The sequence below is a fragment of the Boleophthalmus pectinirostris genome, unplaced genomic scaffold (genome assembly GCF_026225935.1).
Source record: "Boleophthalmus pectinirostris isolate CB_2022bp ecotype Guang Dong unplaced genomic scaffold, ASM2622593v1 HiC_scaffold_18, whole genome shotgun sequence".
NCBI classification, from domain to species: domain Eukaryota; kingdom Metazoa; phylum Chordata; class Actinopteri; order Gobiiformes; family Gobiidae; genus Boleophthalmus; species Boleophthalmus pectinirostris.
In genome coordinates, this window is record NW_026571133.1 from 32066318 (window position 1) to 32090518 (window position 24201).

The window sequence follows — 24201 nt, forward strand, 5'->3', positions numbered from 1 at the left end:
ATCCTGGATTCTGGATCACTTTGAAATTGTGGTAAATGGAGCCAAAAATTTTGGAATATGAATTAATTCTCAGGCTGATCCGGATCTGATCCAGAAGACTGATTTTATTGCAATTTATATAAAAAATGGGGGTAGTCCTTGGTGGAGGTCTGCGCTCTCTGAGTGCTTTTCTAGTTCCGAATGCATCTTCGAGGGAAGAATTTAGGGAAGGGTTCTGATTGGACAGGGAAACCAATGTATTTAGGTCGACTGGAAGTAAAACACACACTTCAGCTGCTACCGGCTTTTTTATCATCTCAGTTTGTTGTTACACATGGGGCTGCATACCTTTGTTCTCCCGCCCATACAAACTGGGGAACAGTGGCCCAAACCCAAACTCCTGAACCAGCAGGAGCAGCTCCGGTTCAGGTCAGGCCCAGATGAGTTGGACCGGGGAGTGGTGTTAGGTGCGTTTTCCCCACGAAGAACCAAGAGCACGGAGGACGGACTGCTCAGAACAACATAACGAACCAAACGGGATTTACTCTTCTGTCTGGATGTTTTGCACCACCTCAGTACCAGCAGCAATCCTGGAGCACGGAGGACAGAAGCAGCCCTCCCGGACCTGTAGTCCACAGCGCATTCTCACTTTCGCTGCACGGATCCACTGGTCTTGCCCCCAGGGAACAGAGGTACAGGGACACAAACAGGAGACAAACTTTTTTCACCATATTGCAGTGCATCATTGCGTCAGAAGGGTAACCCAATGCTCATGCACTGAACGACTGGAATTACTTTTTAAGCCGAATAAACGTTTCCATGATCGCGGAATAAATTCATTCAGCTTTAAAATCGAAATAAACCACCAACTTAATTCGGATTTAAGTTTAATTCCGAATAAGTTTAATTCTGAATAATCATAAGGAATTAAGGGAATTTACATGGTCTTTTTAAAGCAGGATTACTTTTTATTCCAAATTAAATCATTTTTAATCAGAATTAAAGCTCTCATGTGAACGTGCCAATTGTGGAACATTCTAGACAGAACAATAACAATATCCATAGAAACAAGCAGGTGATGGACCCTCAACCAAAAACTTGCATAGTGCACCTTTAATGTTGACACTTCCTCTCTCTTGTGCAAAAAATGTCTTAATTACTCACAAAACTTGAAGTCATGGCATAGCTTTAAACGTGTTCATAGTTTGTTCCATTCTGTTATATTTTTGAAAGAGAATGCTGACTGAAATGTATATTTTAGTACAATACTTTACTATTTTTACTTCGCTATGTTCCAGCACTGTTTTCACACTATGACTGTTCTGTCCAATAAAGCTTTATAGAAAGAAAGGCCAGAAATAAAAAAAACAAAACAGCACAGTTATACATAAAATCCATTGTGAGTCAGGTTGGCTTGGATTTGTTACGATAACAAAAGTTAACCACTATGAAATGTCCCTCTAAACCGCTTTAATAACTGATTTTTGGCAGCTGTCTGGAAATGCACCTGCCTTATAAACAGTCTGGAATACGGCCTGCATATATCACCAGAAAATGTGTACTTATTATTATTTTATTTTTCAAAGTCCATATGATTTACTGTTGACAACATCTTTTGATTCAAACGCAAATGAACACTCATTTCCAACACTGAATTAAACACTAAATTATGCACTCTTTCCCCGTCCGATTTCAACCATTAGCGCTCCAGACAGTAAAAAGACTCAAAAGAAGCCAATTAAATGAAGTCCTCAGTATCGGCGGTGGTGTGATATTGGGGGTTTGAGGGGGCTGTTCAGGTCAGCAGTGTTTTGTGAGGATGAGAGAGGACTTGTGTATTAGCCTCCTCTGTGTTGGTGACATGATAGCTCTTTTAATGTGAGCAGCCTTCATTATACAGTCTCCAAACACAGCGCCGCCAAGCTTAAAGGGCCCGTATTACGCTATTTTCTGATCTATTTTATAATGTTTCCTCATCACAAACATACCTGGAGTTGTGTTTTGATTTATTCTAATGTTACACACAAACTCTGCATATTTAGTCTGAGTTCTTCTCTCAAACTGAAAACACTTTGTTCCACCTTGTGATGTCATGTGGTGATACAGGAAGCATTCAACTGTGTTTTTAAACGCCGTACACAACTTAACCAGAATCATTTAGATGATTTCAACCCTAGAATTGCCAATTTCTACTGAACTAAAGGTCATAGAGAAAACAGGCCTGATGAAGCCTGTTTTGCCTGACGAAGGCCTAGTGCCGAAACGTTGCACGGTTTGTCCTAATAAATCTCACAATTTGCAAATGAGACGGTGTGCAGGATTTTTCTCTATGTTCTTGGGCTGCTCCCTCTCCTCCAATGCACTCATCTCAAGTAACTGATGTGCAAAGTTCTCATTCTTTTATACCGAACTAAAGGTAAAAGGTAGATGTTAACTTGAAAACTACCATTTCATGACATCACAAGGTGGAACAGAGCATTGTGAGCTTTGAAGGGTTACTCAGGTGTGTGAATGAAACAAAACTCAACTTCAAGTATGTTTTAGAGGAGATATCAGCATTCTAACATGACCTAAAGCTCAGAAGAATTACTTTAGCGTAATATAGGATCTTTAAAAGCCAAGCCACCTCAGTCTCTCTCGACGTGGAGGAGCAGTGGCTCTACTCTGAGCTCCTCCCATGTGACTGAGCGCCTCACCCTATCTCTAAGGGAGCTCCCAGCCACCGTGTGAAGGAAACTCATTTTTGGTTCAATTTGCAACAAGGTAAAGCTAATTAAGTATCCAAGAAAATGTGCTTTTGGCCAACAGAGAACAGTGAATAGATTTTTATTTTTTGTTAAAAGCGCACTATGTAACTTTTCTGGATGGTGTTACGAACCAGTGCTAGGGACAAAGGAAAGTAACACAAACACGATGTGAAGTAAGTGACTTTTATAAAGTAAATATAAGTATAAGTATAATAACAAAAAGAAGATGTGAGCCATAACAAGGGTGCGCTACCTGCATGTCTCCATTGAGCCTGGAATGTTCCACACTATGGAATTTAACTTGTTTAACTCCATGGAAACAAGCAGACTCTCATTTTATATCTCAACTGGCTCCAAGAAAACCACAGCCAAGATTAAACTGAAAACAATTTGAAATGGTTTACAGTGATTCAAGCTTTCCCAACACATTCATATCATCCTAATTATTGGCCGTGATGTTTTTAAGTGTTCAAATGTTTCACCTCTTTCATGGAGCAGAGTGGACTTTTGCCATCATTGTAATCCTAATAACTAGCATGCTAACTTTTTCATTCATGGTAAATAAAATCTGTTTCTAATGAGACGCAGACAGTGGCCATTTTTTGGACCATAAGAGCTGGTTTAACAAGGTATCTGTACCAAAACTTTATTACAGGCAAATTAGGTATAGCTGCTTTGAAAGTGCACAGTGTAGGTGATTAAATTTCCAAGCTGGCAAAGCCACCAGGCCAATTTTTGCGAATGGTCAGGCCAGAGTCAGTGTAATGTCTGTTTTTCAAGGCAATAAAAAACATCTGCAATTTAATAAAGGCAAGTTGGATCATTTTAATGCCATACTGCGGAACATCGCAGGTAAAGCATTAACATCCCCATAGAGACAAACAGGAGGAAGATGCAACCAGACATGCTGCATATTTCACCTTTAATGCAAATTGGGTGTGAATGTAGAACTATGTATGTTTTGAATCATAATAATGAATGAATGCATAAAATACATAAAAATGCATCTTGTTTGTTGTTGTGGGGGAGGCATTCAATACCTTTTCGTCTTCCCACTCCTTTTTGAGCCTATAGAAGAAAAAATGAATTCTTTGTTAAGTGCACTTGAGGCATTATGTGATTTCATATTTGCATATTTACTTTACTACTCTTGTGTTCACTGTCTTGCTTGAAATAAATACATTAATAAAATTATGTTAAATATTAAAGCAGACCCATTATGCAAAATCTTTTTTTTTTTTTTTAGAGCTTTAACCCTGTTGTAGTTGTTTTCACTTACCATTTATTCACCCAAAGCTATTTTATTTTAAAAAATATATATATTTTCAAGATGCCATATTTCTGCTTCTGGTCACATTTGGCACCACATTTTTTTTTCTAATGTGGTTTTCGGCTGATCTGTTTCTTTTATTTTGTAATATCAGATAAATATTGTGATTAATGTGCAAATTATAACATGATCCACGGTTGTCATAAAGTGTAACTACATGGTAACTGGTCACATTTTCATATAGTGCTTTTCCACCTTCAAGGCACTCAAAGCGCTTTACACATTCATGCACCAGTGTACGCAGACACTGGGGGTGAGGTGGGTTAAGTGTCTTGCCCAAGGACACAATGGCAGCATTCCTCTGAAGGTTACATTTACACTGAAAGAAATCACCGTATCGGAAACGATTTGCGTCCAGACACATTGTTTCTGTGTCCGTTCCCTTTTCACACAGTAACGCGAAACTGCCTGAATGCCACATGACTAGGCTGGCGTCACATTGTCACATTGTCACGTGGGCAGTAAAACAAGGAAGTGAAGTACTGTTTCTGAAGTTGTAGCAGCCGATTTCAGGTTGAGGAAGATGGCAAGCGTGAAAGTAGTAAGCAGTTCTAGCTACGCTGTTTCCCCTTTGTTTATGGTTTGTTTAAACCGTTTCCCGCAATAACGCCCCATGACCGATGTTACGAACCCAGCGAATCAGTAAGGCACAAGTCACAGTGACGTGGTCCAAATTAGGACAACAACTAGAGCTCCTATCAACAGTGCCGGATCAGATCGTAGTCAGCTGAATTCATCGGAGCTGGCCGCACCAGATTGTTCTGTCTCTGGAGGCGTTTTCCATCGGTTTAGTGTGGACGAACAATGCATCCACAACGAAAAGGACTCGAATACGTACTAGTGTGGATGGGGCCTGAGGGAGCAAGAATCTCACTGCCAACCTGTGGGCCAGTGGATCTGACCGCTCAACCAATGGTGTTAACGTCGAGAGCAGGATTTGAAATGCCAGCATTTGGATCAGTGGACAAACGCTCTACCAGTCGCAGATATATAGCAGATACAAGCACAATAGGTCTTCTTTAGTATGCACTGCTTAGTGGACCATATGATTATGCAATACTTTCTCATAAAACATTTGTGCAGTCTTTGGTCATACGCTAGTTCGCCCAATGCATTCTAACCTGCTTGTCCAACCTATTTCAGCCTTTTATTTACTTCAGACCCTATTTTAAATATATTTTAGAGGACTCCATTATCCAGCCCCATCTCCCTCTTTGATCTGAGCACTCTCCCAAAGCTTTCATCTAAACTAGACCACTAAACTGGCTCTGACGTCTGGCCCTTTATTTTTATCTCCTAATTTCACCCATGTGTGTATAATTAATCTGCCTGAAACATTGTGAAACCGTCCCTTTGCAAGCTGAATCGTGCGGGTGAAGGTGATTTCAGGTCGTTCTTTGTGGAGTTGTGATCGAATGAAGAGAATAGCCTTCAGTGTATTTGTGTTTGCAGTTACATGTATGCAACAGTCCTCATAAAACTTTTAAGTCTGTTCTGCAGGCTACACTAGGATAAGGAGCACTGTGTCCACTCACTATGTGTCAGCTGTATGAATAATATGAATGATTTTTGGGAAGGTATATAGTTCTATTGTAGCATAGTTTAACTGGGACAGTGAGGTGGTGCAGTGATTGGGACTAGAGATGCGCGGATGGCGGTTACAGCCGCGGACTCCGCGGCTAAACCGCTGGTCGGGCGGATGACGTGACGAAAAATTATATTTTAATTAAATTCAGTGGTTTCACTACTCAAATAAAAAACTCTGAACTCAAAGCAAATCGGAGGGGACCGAGCGGATGGCGGGCGGGTGAGGTTTTGAAAACTGGTTAAAAACTGTGGTTGCAAATGGATAGCGGGTGGATGATGAGTTTTGCGATGCGGTTGTGGATGAAAAAGTAGCCCATCCGTGCATCTCTAATTGGGACTATGGTAATCACATATTGACAAAAATGAAATGTCTCAATAACAATGTTCTGATGACGCCAAAAATGGGATCAAATGTGGATGTAAATGTCTTGGTTGAGACCATACAATTAATCACAAAAGTGTAGAAACAGAGAATAGGGGTGTAACGATATCAGTGTCTCACGATACTATATCGTCACGGTATGAACTTCACGGTATGATATTTATTGCGATATCTTGGGAAAGCTCACAATGTGGTGGGGAGGCTGATGATTAGGAATGTAACAATATCCAAATCTCTCTGTACGATATTTTTACGATAAACATCTCACCGTTTATTGTGATATTTTGTGGAGGCTAACTAAACTTAACTGTTTTTCCTCTTAAAATGCCTTGATAAGACTTAATCCAAAGAACTAAGACTTAAAAGTGCTTAGAACTGTTATTTTCTGTAGTCTACACTGAAATGGAGCAAAGGATCATGGTCTATGTAGTTCCCTTTGTCTTTTTTTTAGCTATTGCTGCACCACAACTCTTAATTTAAGCAGAGAGACTTGTAATTCGATATATTGTGATGACCCACGATATTATTGTGAGAATTTTGACAAGACAGTTTCACGATATTTCGGTTATTATTACATCCCTAGTAGAGAACAACCGATACGGGTTTTTTCATGGTATTTTGGTATTTCTGATATTATGGGCTGATATATAGGTCAGATTTTGATTATTTTCCACAAATGAATGTTATTAAAATTACTACAAAATAACTATAAACTCATTCACTGCCCTTTTTTACCACAAGTTTTTAAGAGAACAGTGTAAATCATGTTTTGTGCAGTTGTCTCTTCTCAGTAATGTGTTAAAATAAAGCTTTATGTGTACATTTTCAGCAGCAGGTCAGGCTAAATAAAATATCGATCGGTGTTGGAGATTTAAAGCTGATAGTCAATATGCAAAAAAAGTACAAATATCGGCTCAATATATCAACTAACCTTTAATATTTGTAATAATTATACATGATAATGATGGTAGGAGATACTACGTTCCGCTTCTACTTGCTTGTGTATTGTAGTTTCCCAACAACATCAAGAGTACTGGCCTCTTGTCCCACATCCCTCGGTACTAAGGACAATGTTTAAAGGTGCACTTTGTAACTTTTCTGGTGGATGATCTGCTGCCTGCATTTCTCCACGGAAATATTATTGCTTTACCTGGAACGGCGTCGAACTTATCCGGCGCCTGTTTGTGCCGCAACAGGTCGGTATTTATTTTAGAAGAAAAAAAAAAAAACGCCTGTAACTGAATAAATGCTTTGATAGATAATACCATACTGTAGAAGTTCCCAGAAAAAAGATTAAACATTGATGATTCTTATTCTCTGTTCTACACTAACAACTTAATTCTGTTTCTCTCAACTGAAAACAAAAATTTGTCTGCGCACACTGTGGTGAATCTTCCTCGCTCCCTCCCAGACTTTACCCACAATGCCTTTAGGTACTTTCAGATAGCCCTCAAATACCATGACTGATGCGACTTTACTTTGTTTTCAATCCCAGCTGTGTCCCACCAGATCCTCTTTTGTAACCACCTCTCCCGTCTGCTCCGTGTGCTCCGTGTGTGAGGCTAGATTAGAGCTGGCATTTGGCTTTTGGCGATCCCAGGTGAGGAACGCATAATGTCTCACAATCTCCTTTGTTTTTAGCTGAGGTGCTGAGATTTAACCAAGTACAGAGCGGCTAATGCGGGGTTAACTCAATGTTCAGACTACAGCCACGCCACCGAGGAACTTTAAGCTAGCTTGGCACGACACGCCGCTGTACACTTGTTTTTTTCACAGTAAATCTCTAAAACCCAGCTTTTGTCTTGTTCAGTAGTGCCAGACAAGGAGTTTTGGAGGTCTGGATTTTCATATGTTTCTTTCTCTGTTTTGACGCAACACAATGAGTTACTATACGGTGCTGTATGTCCAGTGTTGGGAAGGTTACTTTTGAAATGTATTCTGTATTATTAGTCCTAATGTAGACTTGGTTTTAGTCCTAGTTTAGTCCTGGTTTAGACCTGGTTTAGTCCTGGTTTAGACCTGATTTAGACCTGGTTTAGACCTGGTTTAATCTTGGTTTAGACCTAGTTTAGACCTGATTTAGCCCTGGTTTAGCCCTGGTTTAGACCTGGTTTAGTCCTGGTTTAGCCCTGGTTTAGACCTGGTTTAGTCCTGGTTTAGTCCTGGCTTAGACCTGGTTTAGTCTTGGTTTAGACCTAGTTTAGACCTGATTTGGCCCTGGTTTAGACCTTATTTAGTCTTGGTTTAAACTTGATTTAGCCCTGGTTTAGTCTTGGTTTAGACCTGATTTAGCCCTGGTTTAGACCTGGTTTAGTCCTGGTTTAGACCTGGTTTAGTCTTGGTTTAGACCTAGTTTAGACCTGATTTAGCCCTGGTTTAGACCTGGTTTAGTCCTGGTTTAGTCCTGGTTTAGACCTGGTTTTAATCCTGGTTTAGTCCTGGTTTAAATCCTGATTTTAGTTCTAGTTTAATCTTGGTTTTAGTCCTGGTTTTAGTTCTAGTTTAGTCCTGGTTTAGTCCTGGTTTAGTCCTGGACTGGTTTAGTCCTAGATTAGACCTGGTTTAGTCCTGGACTGATTTAGTCCTAGTTTAGACCTGGTTTAGTCCTGGACTGGTTTAGTCCTAGTTTAGACCTGGTTTAGTCCTGGACTGGTTTAGTCCTAGATTAGACCTGGTTTAGTCCTGGACTGATTTAGTCCTAGTTTAGACCTGGTTTAGACTGGTTTAGTCCTGTTTAGACTGGTTTAGTCCTGTGTTTAGTCCTAGTTTAGACCTGGTTTAGTCCTGGACTGGTTTAGTCCTAGTTTAGACCTGGTTTAGTCCTGGACTGGTTTAGTCCTAGTTTAGACCTGGTTTAGTCCTGGACTGATTTAGTCCTAGTTTAGACCTGGTTTAGTCCTAGTTTAGTCCTGGTTTAGTCCTGGACTGGTTTAGTCCTAGTTTAGTCCTAGTTTAGTCCTGGTTTTAGTCCTGGTGTTAGTTCTGGTTTAGAGGCGTACAGGAGGAAGTGCGGTCTACGCAGCGTACGCGAGAAAACACAGTCGACACACGGTGCACAGGAGGACGGCGGTGTCCGCGTGACACTGAAGGACACGTGGTCTGCGTGTTTCCAGGTTGATGACGATGATGAAGGTGTGTGTTTGTGGGTGTTTGTGTGCGTGTCCCCTCATGTCTCAGGTCATAGGACAGTACTGCAGATATCATGAGCCTATGTAGGTTGTTTTCCCTATTGCCATTAGCTCCAGTTTGACATTTAACATGTAGGTGATTTTACATGTTTGTTATTTTTTCATATCTCACATTGGGAGAAGAGGGTGGACGGTGTACCCCGCCCACTACACGTCCGTTTCTCTCTTCTTTAAATACAAAGTGATGTCTGAATTTCAAAGACACAAATGCGTTTTTGCCCGTGCTCTGCTGGCTCTGTTCTACTGGCTCCTCGATCTCGTCCATTGTGTGACTGATGCCACCAACGTTAACATGATGTTTATGTAGCTCTTACTGCGCACGTTCTGTTTGGGTTTCCGGCAATGAGTGGAATTACCGAAATAATAATAAAAAAAAGGTATATAGCCCAAAATGTGAAAACAGGAAAGTACCGCCATGTAATCCATTTATTTCAACAAAGTAACTGTAATCCAATTACCACTCATTAAAACAGTAACTGTAACCGAATACAGTTACTCATAATTTGTACTCTGATTATGTAACGCAGGTACATGTAATCTGTTACTCCCCAACACTGTGTGTGTGTATAGTTGGAAGATGTATTTTTATTGCTATATTTCTATATTTTTACTTGTTTTTGACACTGGTCTCTTTGCTACTTATTTTGAATGTATTATCACTATTTATATTTTTGCTCTCTCAACTAGCTGATAAGCAAAATGCCCAGACATGTCAATGTAATCACGCATTTTAAATTAACACAATTTGACGTCAGAGATGCTTTGAACAAGTCTGCCGATGGTTTTCTATGTGTGATGCCACAATCCTGGAAAATTTCAAACCACATATTCTCTGAGATTCAGCTGCAAAACTTTTAACAAAGGATTACCGAAACCAGCATGAATAAACCTAAATGCAACTTGAGGTACGTTTTGGATGAAGGAACAATGTCATAAGACGTTTAAAAGCTTAGAAATTCTTAGAAACAAGAAAAACGAAATCATATTTGAAAGAGAAGTGCAAGAAACACAAATGTTCAAATCATTTAATATTGTCAACTTGTTTTTTTCCCAAACGTAAATCTCCAAAACCCAGCTTTTGTCTCGCTCAGTAGTGCCAGACAAGGAGTTTGAAGAGTGCTTTCTCTTTTTTTTTTTTTTTTCCTTCTTTTTGCTGAACATCGAGGGAAACGCGTTGTAATAGCCCGCAGCCTCTTTAGGTGTCTTTCCACACTCAGGTTTTGATTGGCAGCCCAGGGGCTCCAGCAGTATTACCATAGTTATCTCACTACAGCACATGCCTAACAGCAGTCAAAGCCACCAGAAGTGCTTGTCACGCTCCCCACACTCACCACCTATGGAGCCGGCAAGTGAAGGGGATAAACACGCAAACCGGGCTCACGTCGCAAACAATAACGTTACAAAGTTTAGGAGAGGGGGATTGTGATCGGGATCAGAGCTGAGGCTGGTATAGACAGGAGGTAACAGTGAAGGGAAGAATATTTTTGAAATAGTGTACTCGTCTATGTGGTCTTGTATTTGTGTGATTAGTAACTGTTTTTTGATACTTTTGACAACCTAGTAAACGGTGATGGGAAGTATATTGAAATCGTCAAGATACTAAAATTTCAAACTCGATTTTGATACTAAGGAACAGACTCGATATTCAATTCTGTTTCCGTTACCACAATTATAATTAAAAGCACTCTTTCTTTAGACCAGGGATATTCATTGCGCGGCTCATGAGCCACATGCGGCTTGCCAAGCTTTAATTGGTGGCTCGCAAGCTTATACCAAAAATAGCAACACAGCCAATATACTTTTTCAAATGTGCTAGATAAACATATAGTAAACATTGCAACACAAACATCTGCATTAAACACTAAGTATAAATCAAGGCTTAATTAATGGTGTTTCCTAAAGGGGCGCCATGACACCTGCAACCAATGATGCGCGGCTCCATGTATAAATGACCTGTATCTGACCAATACTTTCAACTAACCCACCGCAACTCCGACCACAAAAAAAAAAAAAAAGATTGTATCTGACGAACTGCCTGATCTGCATTTTAAAAAGTAGTCCATGCTCTTCATTAACATCATCTAAATAAAGTGATCAACATAAATAAAGTGGGTGAAATTAATATTAAATAAAGAGCTGCGCTAAACCTGCACACGTACAATCTGCACACACATGATCTCTGAAAACATGAACAAACTCCAACGTGACATACACACAGAACAGACTCACAATCAGCATCAAACCTCTGTCACAGAAAGAACACATACTGTATATTCCACTGAGTCATGTCCTTTAGTCTGATAGAAACTGACGCATCAGTGCACAAGGAAAGACCTGTTTTGTTTTGTTTTTTCAGGCTTACAGTTTATGCAAATGAGCCATGCATTTTTAAGTTTTGTTTCTGTAAAACGTAAACAAATGTGTCAAAGCTGCTTTAAACACATTATAATCTCAAACAGGCTGATGTAGCTCTATAGTGGTTTTGGTTTATATGTTATGAAGTTGAGTTTATTTATGCAGATTAGTCAAAGTAATAATACTGATGATAATTTTTATATAAAAATAAAGATATTTTTATAACTTTTTAAAATAACTTTATAATTATATGAATTTTTATAATTTAATGTATTTTTAATGACTTTTTTATTAATATAAAAAAGGTGACTTGGTATGTTGGCGTATGTTGGGTATAAGAGGCTCTCCTCTTGATTTTGCTCTTCCAATGTGGCTCTTGTGAAAAAAAAAAAGTGAGTATCTCTGCTTTAGACAATAGATGATAATGATGATCATAGTACTTTCTTTTATAATACCATGCAGTTTTACATCAGTGTAATCTTTTCATCAGTCATCCAGGTAGGTTCCATCGTGGTCCATGGGTGTATAATAGTCTATTTTTTCCTGATGCACCTCAAGATTATTCTAAAGCTATTCATAAAAGGTTAACTTCTATCCAAAATAAAGGTTCTTTTTGACAGACCAGTGTGTTGTTTACACATACCTTGACATGTTTCGGGTACATTGTGCATTCATCTTACTGTTGATGTGTCTTGCATCTGATTTACACAGATTTTAGCAACAGTCTCCCACCTGCACTGGTCGGGAAATAGGGCCATCTGCAGTTCCACTTCTCCAGCACAGCATCCCAGGTCCTTGAAAGTTGATAGGCCCCCTTGTCCCTGTTCACTGTCCTGTGGGCTCGTTTCTGGATTTCAAAGGCTTCCTTATTCTAGCGTCTGTTTGTTGTCCTCCATCCTAATTACACTAACTCTGGATTAAAGAGATCTAAAGCAGGACTTTTATAGCACTAATATCTGGTTTTAACTAGAGTTCAAACAGGTTTAAGTAGGGCAAGGCTATATTGCTACCCAAGTTCTAATCAATGACTAACCTAATTAAGGAGATACATTTTTAAGTGGTTTAACTCCAACTCATAAACATTACATTAAAGCTACCTAAACCAGCACCTGTAGCCAGTCCTGAATGAGTACTAGTGCAGCCTCAGCTCAGGGAGGGAATTCTGGAGGTTCTGAGCTTTCACATGAAGTATGGCCTCAATAAGGACTAAACTAAATAAGGAGATTTATTTCTAAGCAGTTTAACTTTAAATTAAAGACATTATATTAGAACTGAAGAGAAATCTGTGTAGCACCAGTGGTTTGAGAAAGACATAGCTTAGTGTCCTATATGCAAAAGAACTGTTCCTCTTAACTGATGTATGTAGGGAAAAATACCTGAGTGTGAGTTATCTGCAGTGTGCTGTAATGATAATACTTGTAGATGACAGATTTTCACTACTTGTTCTGTATTAAAATCTGATGAATCGTCTGACATAAACTGCAGTGTGTAATTTATGATTTTAATAATACCTGAGGTGACAAAAACAGCTTATTTCCAGCCTGATGACAAAATAATGACTACCTTGGTTTAGTGTATATATCCAAAGGAACTCCTTGTTGCCTTGGCGCAGAATCCTTTGAGCCGTATCAGTTTACAGTACATAGCTATATTCGCTATACATTTCACATGATTTATAAAAAGTCCACATAAGCTGCTTTATGGCCAAGAGGTCTGGTTGAAGCCCCCATACAAGGCTCTCTGCCAGCCTCTGCCGTGAGACTGATTCCAAACTGACAATAAGCCTAATGTCTCTACACATTTTCTACCATTTCACACTGTTACTGTCCAGTCCAATAAAAAAAAGTTTGGAAAATGTGAAATAACATGATGTTCTTGTGAAAAGGAACATGGGAGTAGAAACACTATGGATCTTGTAATGTACACTTTTGACCCATCTTCCAATACTGTTGATACTTTTTAAAACATGTTAATGCGATTTCGGTGAATATTGCATTTTCAAGACAATAAAAAGTAACATGGTGATCTAAATATGTTATGTTAGTAAAATACCCTCCCTCTTTAAACTTTGTTAAATTAAATCAAATTTTAACACTTTAACTCTTGACTTTGAACTTCAAATGAACAGTTTGAAATGAATTGTATGTACAGTGAGTGTACAGTGAGTGTGTTGTATGTGTAGTGAGTGTGCTGGTTTTGTGTACTTTTGTGTGATTGTTGCTTGTACTTTTCCCGGTCCTGTAGATGATTTCACATCAACCTGCCACAAGACTGAAGAAGGAAATTAGCCACGTTGGCTATAATCTTTACATATTTACATTTTAAGTGTTCATCAATATGTGCTTCCCCTTTACAAAGAAATAAATCAATACCGGTAATAACAACAGAATAGAGAACAATAGGCTGAATAGGCGTCAATATGTTAACGTAACATATGAACAGCTATTCAGATAATTTATAACATAAACAACATAACATAAGTTTACCAAACTCATGATCTCACTCCAAATCACTAAATCCATTGAATTCTTTGTCCTCGGTGTCACTTCTGCGTGACCTCCAGAGATAATCCATAGATCCATGAGGTAAACAGAGCGCCGCTTCCTCTTCTGTGTAGCTGTCGTCAGACTCAGTATCAGTTCCAGTTAGAATTATTCCGGCCTTTCTGAATCTCGACAGGATGGTTTCAGTTGTCACTGAAGTTCAGGCTTTGTCGATTCATCCAATGACTTCCAGGAAAGTTACATGGCACACCCGTCCGGTTACAGTGAAACTGTATTCTCCATCCCCGCCTTTCGCCAGTCCCTCACAAGTTTCTTGCTCATTCCAAACTTTCTTTCTGCTGCTCGATTACCATTTTCGGCATATTTCACTATTTACAGCAGGACAGCGGCTTTTTCTACAGGAGGCATGCGCAGTAAAGTGTGAAGTGACAGTGATACAGGAGTAATAGTAGTACTAGATACTGACACACAAGCCTAGAGCGCCCTCTCGTGGCTGTCAGTCTGAACATTTTAATATATAAGTCGCACCGGAGTATAAGTCGCAGGACCACCCAAACCATGAAATAAAGTGTGATTTACAGTCCAAAAAATATGGTAAATAAGAAATCTGCTTTCATAAAACACAGACTGAACCACTACAAACAATACTTGATCTGGACACATTTACCAGACATATTCTGCAATACTTTAAACATTTGAATGAGATGTTAAAATAAAAAAAATGTGTAACAAAGGCCAACTTGTGTCCTTTTCTCCCTCTCTCCTCAGACTCTCATGGGATGGACCTGTTTGCTGTGGCGGTGCATGAGTTCGGCCATGCCATCGGTCTGGTGCACACCTCAGCCATAGAGTCCATCATGAGGCCGTACTACCAGGGTCCTGTGGGAGACCCGCTCAAGTACGACCTGCCCTATGAAGACAAAGTACGCGTGTGGCAGCTATATGGTATGTCTGTTTAAGCTACTCAAACCAAATTCTGTTATCCTCCCAGAAAGTGCATTTTAAAAGTGCTGTTTGTGATAAAAAATCTGACCGCTATATGCTGTCTTCATCTAATTAGAAAAATTCCTCCATTGATTTTTCACTTATTCTGCCCCACCCACTCTTGCCTCTAAAGGCCATAACCAACCACTAAAATATGATTTCAAGTGCGTTTATTTGTGTTAAATCTTCAGTGTTCCTGTGCACCAACAAGTCAACAATGCACCAATTCTCTGGGAGGCTTTAAAACAGCTTTGTAGTTTCTATGGAACTTATTAACAATAATACAACCCCAGTGAATGAATGGTGTGAGTGTGAGTCAAGATGCTTTGTGCTGAGAGCTGAGCAAGGTTAGTCCATCCTGCTTCACTTCTCTATGTGAAAAAGCTGTTTTCAAGATGTGCAAGTGGCCAAACAATACATGCATGTGAATACTAGTGATAGGCCAAATGGGTTGAGAAAGCTAGAAACAAGTTAGATACATTTAAATACCAATTTTCCTCCATTTACGATTTGAAAGCCAAGCGCTCACTCTTTAATTGGACCTGTTTACGGCACATGACCTTATCGACACTCGCTGACATGGGTTAGCAATTTGGAGCCGCCAAGGAATAATGATCAAATATACAGATGGAAGACAATGCAAGAGTAAGAGAAATTGGAATTGAGAGAGAGAGAAAAAAGCAAGATAATACTGCTTGTATGTTTTATGTCCCATGATGCAACGAAAAGAAATGTGAAGTGCAAGAGTGGTATAGAAATAGTATTGATCTGGGATCGTTTTGAAATTCTAGTCATACCACAGGCATCAGAAGATGTGGGAGGAATGGAAAAAGAGCACACAATACTAACTTCTTATTTATGAACAGTTTATTAAAAGTTTTAAGTAACTATATTGTACTAAAGCTTCCATTTGTAATTAGTCTGGTCACCTCTGTTGTAATCTCACATAACACAACTAGATGCTTTCTATGTTACTGCTGTGTGATAGTGTGACAGCTTTGGTTTGACAGAAGACCAGAGAGCGCAGGTGAGTCTGAACAAAGGCCGGGTGAGGACAGGAGGAACAGGTTTCACATCTACTGGTAAAAAAAAATCGAATGAAGTTATTGGTGGTAACAACATGTCCAAGTATGACGTCTGTTTCTTTGGGGACTAAATCTGAACCCCATGTTAGATTTAGGAGTATGGAGTAGCTACATTTTTGCCTCAAATAGAAGCAATTTTGAGGTAGTACTACCTTTAAACTAGTATAGTGGTTCTCAAACTGTGGGTTGTCTACCACTGGTGGTACACAAGTTCCTTCAGGTGGTGCAGGGACTTAGTTAGTTAGATTCATCAGTCAGTTTCACTTCGTAGAACCTCTAACCTTGCAGCATTAGGATTCGTTCTCTCGATGGTAGGGGGGTACTTTTTTTCATTTAACCAGTCACTGTTATTTGGTCGTGGCATATGTAATGCACCACTAACGGGGCTAACTGGTATATTAAGCTTTTCCCAAATCCCTTAGGAAGAATGGCAATAACATCTTTCCCCTTGATGAAATTCACCAAACATTCTCTTTGTTCTGACTTTAAATCCTCGATCTCGGGAATCACTGACAATCCTGAATGTATGACTCTTTGTTGATTGGCTGGTGCCCAAACTCACACTTCTGGGGTTCTTGCAAACCGTCTAGTGTATTCCATTTCCTGACCTAGTTGCTGGAGAGAAATGAAATTGAGCAGTGGCACTAGGTGGCGCCAGCCTGGCTAACAAGGACTCCCCTGCAGTTCAAATATTTGCTTATATTTTAGAATAATTTTAGTCTGCATGTTTGTGTTCCATTTGGTTTTGCCTTACCATAGTATTATTTAGTCCTGTTTCAGGCTACGTTTATATGATGACAGTCTGAACAGAAGATGCAAAAGTGGTGTCATGTCTTCACTTTTTATTCCGTTTAGAGTTAAGATGAGCGTTTTCAGGAGGAAATCTGCATGCATTCGGTAACGCAAAAGTGTGTGGAATTTGATTGGGTATGCATGCCAGGTTTCTGTGTACTGTATGTATGTGATGTAAACGGGTACGCGACATGAGAAGATCTGACCAGAGTTTTGCGTCTTGGGCAGTGTAGACGGAAATTCAACAGCAGAGCGTATTCAACTTTTCCACTCTGGAGAATAGTTTCAGATTTTTGCATTTTTAAGCCCCAAAATCGCCATCACGGTCTAAACAAAATACACTTCCCATAAAATATTTTGTCATTTTTACCCACTAAGCGCAGTCATGTTAACAGGCCCTTAGCACTAGTGTAGACCTGGAATAGTCCTGGTATAAAATTGATTTAGAGCTGGTGGTACTGGGAAGGCCAAATTTTGTTACAGTAGGTGTAACAAGACTGAAAACCACAGAGCCAGTATGTCCAAGTAATTTCTCTCCTTTAAGTATTATCCAATTAGAAGTGAGAAGCAGGTTTATAAATGTAAACAGTTTTAAAATGTAACTTTTTCTTATCTTTCTGTTGTAAATGATTTCTGTTTCTTATCTCTCTCTACCTGTATAGATTATTCTGGTGTTGCATATTCACTTTGTCTATCGTGTTTTTTTCAGGGGTGAGAGACTCGGTGTCCCACACAAACCGCCCTGCAGACCCCTCCCAGACACCAGAACCTCCCGTTCTCCTCGACCTCCCAGAGAACAGGAGTACTTTTCTGTAAGTATCTCATGTCAGCGTGTACGACCAGACCCAAACAGCAGTAACGAACCAGATCTAATAACCACCAGCCAACCCCGAGATAAAAGAACACACTTGACTTCTGAACTGCAATAAATGGACCCACTGAACCGTCACGTTTGAAAAATCTGACAATGAGTGAATGTGTTTAATTATGCATGACAAATACCAGAATATCTCTTTAGCTCAGTGCAGTCGATTTTCACAGCCATGACTCCACTCTTTGTCTAAATACAAAAATCAAAAGCGGAAAACAATTAGCCCTTTCCTAGCAATACTGAAATGTTAGAGGGGATTATATTGTTATTAGCTTGGCATTTTTGGCTGTTCCCATACTGCATAATGTTTTTCTAAATAGTTTACTTTTACTCACATTATAATTATGTGTTGTTATCCGAACAACAAAGTCTGGCAGCTTTTAGCAGTATACAGCTCTATTTGTGTCCATATATTTTTGGCAATATGCTGTAGCTAAATAGCAGTAAACAACACTGCACCATGAGAACAAAGACAGCGTATAATTAGATCAAATGACATGTCAGTAAGTCATCGTATTATGGATTGTTTTGGTGTTTTGTACTATTTGAGGAATATAAAACTTTAAGATGAGTCTGGTAAAGGTAGAGCAAAATTGTTGGGACCCCTCTTAAAATGAAAGAAAAATGAACAATAATCAGTGAAATAACTTGAAATTAAGAAAAGCAATAATAAATAAAAATTTACTGAAAAATAACCAATGAAAATCAGACACTGGTTTTGAATTGTTGTTCAACACAATTATTTAAAAAAAAACAACTAATGAAACAAAAATGATGTTACCCCCTAGAAAAGATTGTAAATACTTAGACAATATGGACGTGTTAAACTTAGGTGTGTCCTTCAATTAGCATCACATGTGTCTTCAAACTTGTCCTCAGTCAGTTTTCCTGTTTAAAGGGCGACATGTTGTCATTGTGCTGTTTGGAGACATGATGGAGACGACACTGAACATGGACCAGTCTCATTGACAGTTACAGAAATCATTTGTTTGCAGAGTTTGCCTCAAAAGGTTGTGCAAGAAAATATTAAGTTAGGAGTAACATCATTTTTGTCCAGGCCTGTTTCATTATTTAGTTTTTTCTAATGATTCTGTTGAACCACAGGTGAAAAGCAATGTTTGATTTACAGTACGTAAGACCATTTTTGTTAAATTTGTATTTATTATTGCTTTTATCAGTTTCAGGTTATTTCAGTGATGATTGTTGATTTTTCTTTCATTACCAGAGGGGGACCAACAATTTTGAACACACCTGTAAATTGACTTTAAGGGGTCCATGTTACACTGTTTTCTGATCTGTGTTATAATGTTGTTTAAAGGTAGATGGTAACTTGAAAACTACAGCTTCATGACATCACAAGGTGGAACAGAGTGTTTTGAGCTTTGGAGATGTAGACAGACTAATAATAAAGGGTTACTCAAACGTGTGTGAGTGAAACAAAACAACTCCAGGTTTGTTTTTGATCAGGTGACAACATAATAACATGGGTAAAAGCTCACAAGAGTCAATTTTGCGTAATAGAGGAACTTTAAAAACACAGAGGAGATTCATAGATTCACCACATGACATCAAGTTTTATGAAGAAGTATTTTCAAGAAGCGAGAATAATCGTAGGGTTGCATAATTTTAGTTAATAAAACTGTACTTGTAAAATGTTAATTGATGTTTTTGTTTGAATGTCAAGATTCAGATCGTAGTTCAAAATTTTAAGGTTTTTATGAAAGGTTAAAAAATAAACAGCTCTACGAACAGAAGATTCAGCTGCTTTCAGAACTTGCTTTTAGCGGACGAAACTGCAGGGTTAGCCTTTCTTCTGCCAAATTATTCCAGCTTTTGCTATTTGACTATTGTGATGTTTCAAATTGCAATTATTATAAAAGCATCATTTTCCGAATTTCTGCACAAATTATCCAAACACAACTTTTGTATTGTTGATAACTGGGCCCAAAAAGTAAATTTAACATAGTGTAGGGTATTAAAAGAAAACAACAATATTGATTTAATTTATCTACTATCGATTTTATTTACTTAACCATTATTATTATCCAGGGCCGGGCATGTTAACGCGTTAATTTTGCGTTAACTAATTTAGTCATTATCGCCGACAATTATATTAACGCCATTAATGCAGTTTTTATTATTTATTTATTTATTTTATTGTAAACATCTGTTTCTCACTGGCTTTTATTTTGAAAAAGTCTACCGCGAGCGTTTCTTTAAGTTTGACGTCTTTTCTTTACACTTTTTTCACTTTTTTTCTGACCACATGAGATGCAACTTGTCCGAGCCTCAGCGAGCCGCGGGCCAGGCCGGTTGTGGGATGTTGACATTCAGATGTGTCCTCCTGTATTACTGTCATACCTGTGATGGTACTATTCAAGACAGTGTACTCTGTTTGTTTGTTAATGTTAAAAATGTTCAATAAACAATGTTGGGAAAGAAAAAAAAAAAAAAAAAACTATATTATTTTTTAGATTTTTCAATCATTTCAGAAATATGTTTATGTTTTTAATCATTGTATACAGTAATATACAGAGGTGGGTACTCAGTTACATTAACAAAGAAACTGTACTTGTACTTCAGAGTATTTTTCTAGCAGCATACTTTTATTCCTACTTGAGTAATGTTTTTATTGAAGTAGCAGTACTCTTACTTGAGTAAGTTTTGGTGAGACTTCCCACTCCCACAAGTCTACAAGTGTCAAAAGCTTTAAGTTGACAATATGAAATGATTTGAACATTTGTGTTCTGTTCAGATATAATGCAGTTTTTCTCATTTTTGTGTCTATCTGTTGAAAATACCGGATTCTGTGCATCATTTAATGTTTTGCCTTCCAATGGCATTAACTTAAAATTATAAATCAGATGTTACTTCTGACAGTTACTCAATAAGTTACTCTTACTTGAGTAACTTCTTTGACCACTGCTTTTTTACTTCTATTTGAGTGATATTATTTTGAAGTAACATTACTCTTTCTTGGGAGCTACTGTACTCTACCCACCCCTGGTCATGTAATATCTCCCACTGCTTCTCTCTCACTGTCTTATTATTGGATACCGCTCCTATTCCTCAACCACAGTCTCCTATATACACACAGACATAGTAGTTGTATTATTTTTCCCAAATACATCTTACTCTTACTTAGACTTAGACAAACTTTATCGATATTTGAGTTATTTCTTGGACCACTAGCTGTACTTCTACTTGAGTAATATTATTTTGAAGTATTCTGTTGTAATTTCTGGCTACTCTACCCACTTCTGGTAATGTAATATCTCCCACTGCTTCTCTTGCCCTTGTTTGTTTGCTCTAGAGAACATATTGTCTTATTATTGGATCCCGTTCGTGTTCCTCAGTCCACACGTGCTCAGCCTTCCCCTGGCCTTACTGCTTACTCACCATCTCTACCCACTTTATTGCATACCTCTCGTGTTCTCACATTTAACCATTTCTCAGAGCTCTATATATTACTACTGTCTCTATATATCCCTCTCTCCTTTCTTCTCTCCTCGCTCTCTTTCTGTCCAGTATAGGAATAAAACGGCCCCCGCTGACCCGGAACACATGCACTCCCACTCCTCACAGTCATTTATCATAAGACATCCGTGTACCGCTGACCCAAGAACCCACTAGCAATATCCTTTCTTCCAAACTTTTCACTCCCGCATCCGATATCGTGACTTCAGCCATGGGAAAAATTAAAAAATCAATTTCCAAGCGTAGAATGTTTACCAAGTTGCAAGAGAAAAATTCAATATTAAAAGCTGCGTTAACCCTCGGTGGGGCTATCCCTATAGATTACGCTCATGTTAGCATTTGTTTACCACGTTTGCGTGACATGATTTGCAGCGCGGAGGAGCTGGTATTTAAATTAATTGGGATCAGAGGGGGCAGCATCCTTAAGGAGTGATCAAACCCGTGTAGTTTCGATTTGCGCTGACAACAGACCAAAGTACAGCAGCCCCAGGATTAGTAGATACCCTTCAACATATTCAGATTAAAAAGCTACACAGCCTCTATATATAAAGCCGCTATAGTAAAAGGCAGCAGTGGAATGTAACAAAGTAAAAGTTGTACTGTATTTGAGTAAAAATTTGAGGTATCTGGACTTTTTTTTTTGTGTGTGATCAACTTTTTTTTATTGAACTGCTGCTTAATCACATTAAGTGAACTGTACATTTATGAGTTCTGAAGTTCTTGAAATAATCACAGTACAGCTTGCACACATACATAGTCACAATTACTGCAATCCAAAATTGTTGTTTTTTGCAAAATAACTCTTTTCACGTTGTATCTTCTGCACATATACAAGCACAATTTGGATTTTGGAACATCCATTACACAATAGTTATGAAATCTTACTGATTTCTTGGAGGCAGTCACAGACCAGGAAATATGAAAGACCAACTATTGCTCATCCCCCTGCCCGTCCTGAGAAATACCGGCAGGAATAAACTTTTATTCATCATGGCGATACAGCTTGTTCAGCCTTATGAGTTGGCCCCAGAATAGGACAAGAACTTTGAGGTGCACGAAGCGCAAGCACCACGTTGGCATCAGCTGAAAATTACTGATTGGTAAAGTATTAATAAACACTAGTAGATAAACTTATTATATCGTGTACACTGCAGTGTAGAAGCTTATGCTGTCGCTTTTGTTTAGGTGTTCATGTGGAAATTGTCAGCCAATGCGGGATGGAGGCGGCGAAGCAGGGGAGGGGGGCAGGTGCAAAGCGCTTTCTGCTACGTCAAACGCGTCATAGGTGTAGCTGGCCACGTCATCGTTGTAGGAGGCTTTAGTTCATTGTCACGTGGGAGGCTGGCAGAAATGCGCTGCAATTTGTTAAAAAACTGCCAAATCAATCTAAAAACCACTTTGGCTACATATACAAAGCCCACACATCACTCTTTGAAGGTAGAAAGCTCTGAAAATTAGATTTTGCATGAGACGGGCCCTTTAAAAACAAAAAGAAAAAAAAGTCCAGTCCAAAGCCTCACCCAAGCAAAGGTTTGCTACAAAGTTGTTGGAGACACTTAATGAAAACATGCCATAGGGTAACTGTGTCACTCTTGGCCCTATGCACCCTGGCTATGGAGAGTTCTAGATGGGCTATATCCAAAAACATTAATGACCAAGTATGAATAGACAAACAATGTAGTGGCTTCCAGCAAGTGGCCACCATTTTCTTAGCTGCCATGAGGCCTGACAACAAAATCCTTCGCTTGGCCACTTTAAGTTTGACTTGTGAGAGATTATTTAATATCAACACGTCCGGTAAACAGGGTACTAGTACATCAAATAACAAAGAAAGTTTACCTGAAACCTGCCAAAAATGTACAAAATAAAAAACGGTAAGAAAAAAAAACTATGGATTCACTTGTTTCTGTTGAACAAAATTCACCACAAATCTGTCTCACTGTATCTCTACATTTGAAACTTTATTGAATGGTCATTATCTAATCTAGTGCAGCCACTGCACCATAGGGAGAGAATTCTGGAGGTTCTGAGCTTCCACATGAGACATGGCCTGTCCATATACTGGGAATGAGAAAAACCTGTATGTGTCCTCTGTATGCAGGTTTAGGCAACCTAGATTCAGCTGTGATTGTTATAGGCCTACTTCTTTTAAAACAATATGAGAGCTTGCTTGTTTTTTAAGCATAAGTATATCAAGATTGACTCTTATGAGCTTTAAGCCATGTGATTATGTTGTTACGTCATCAAAAACATACCTGAATTTGTGTTTTGGTTCCTTTATTATTAGTCTGTCTACATCTTCAAAGCTCAAAATACTCATGTCATGAAGCAGTGGTTTTCATATTAACAGCCACCGTTTACCTTTAGTTCAGTAGAGACTGGCAATTCCAGGTCTGGAATTATCCAAATGATGCTGGTGAAGGTGTATGGAGTTTAAAAACGCAGTGAAGCACCTGTATTACACTGTGAAGTCTAACACTAGGGTTAACTTGCATTCAGCTAGTAATTACTTTACTCAGAGCTACAAATTTGTGGATCTTAATGATGGTGGTAAAGTAACAGTTTCTTTCAGGGCGACAAAGGCACATTACTTGTCAGTTAGATTAAGGTCAACTTGAATGAGACAAGTAACTTCAACAGTGACGTATTATTGCCGAGAGTCCAGCTCCATTTCCCAGTCTGTTCCGGTCCTCCTTTTGCTACCTCACTGTTTTTCCTATAACTGCCACTTATTCCCTGATCATCCCAGGGATGTTTTAAAATAACTGGATAGGGTATTTCTAGCTTGTAGCTACCTCCAGTTGATGTAGTGGCCACTCACTGGAACTTCAGCGGAAAAAAATTCCATGGCTGAGACAAGATTTTTCTCATAGAACACAATGTAATCACAAACTGCTCGTGTTCAGCTGACAGGGCAACT

General features: G+C 38.8%; 1 protein-coding gene across 1 annotated transcript in view; it reads left to right on the forward strand.

The window, feature by feature from the left end:
• mmp17a (matrix metallopeptidase 17a) overlaps window positions 1-24201 on the forward strand; it is a 231521-nt gene that overhangs the window by 172677 nt on the left and 34643 nt on the right. Inside the window, exons 5-6 of the mRNA XM_055154141.1 lie at window positions 14841-15017; window positions 17643-17745. Coding sequence (XP_055010116.1) covers window positions 14841-15017; window positions 17643-17745 — 280 coding nt within the window. The remainder of the gene's footprint in view (window positions 1-14840; window positions 15018-17642; window positions 17746-24201) is intronic.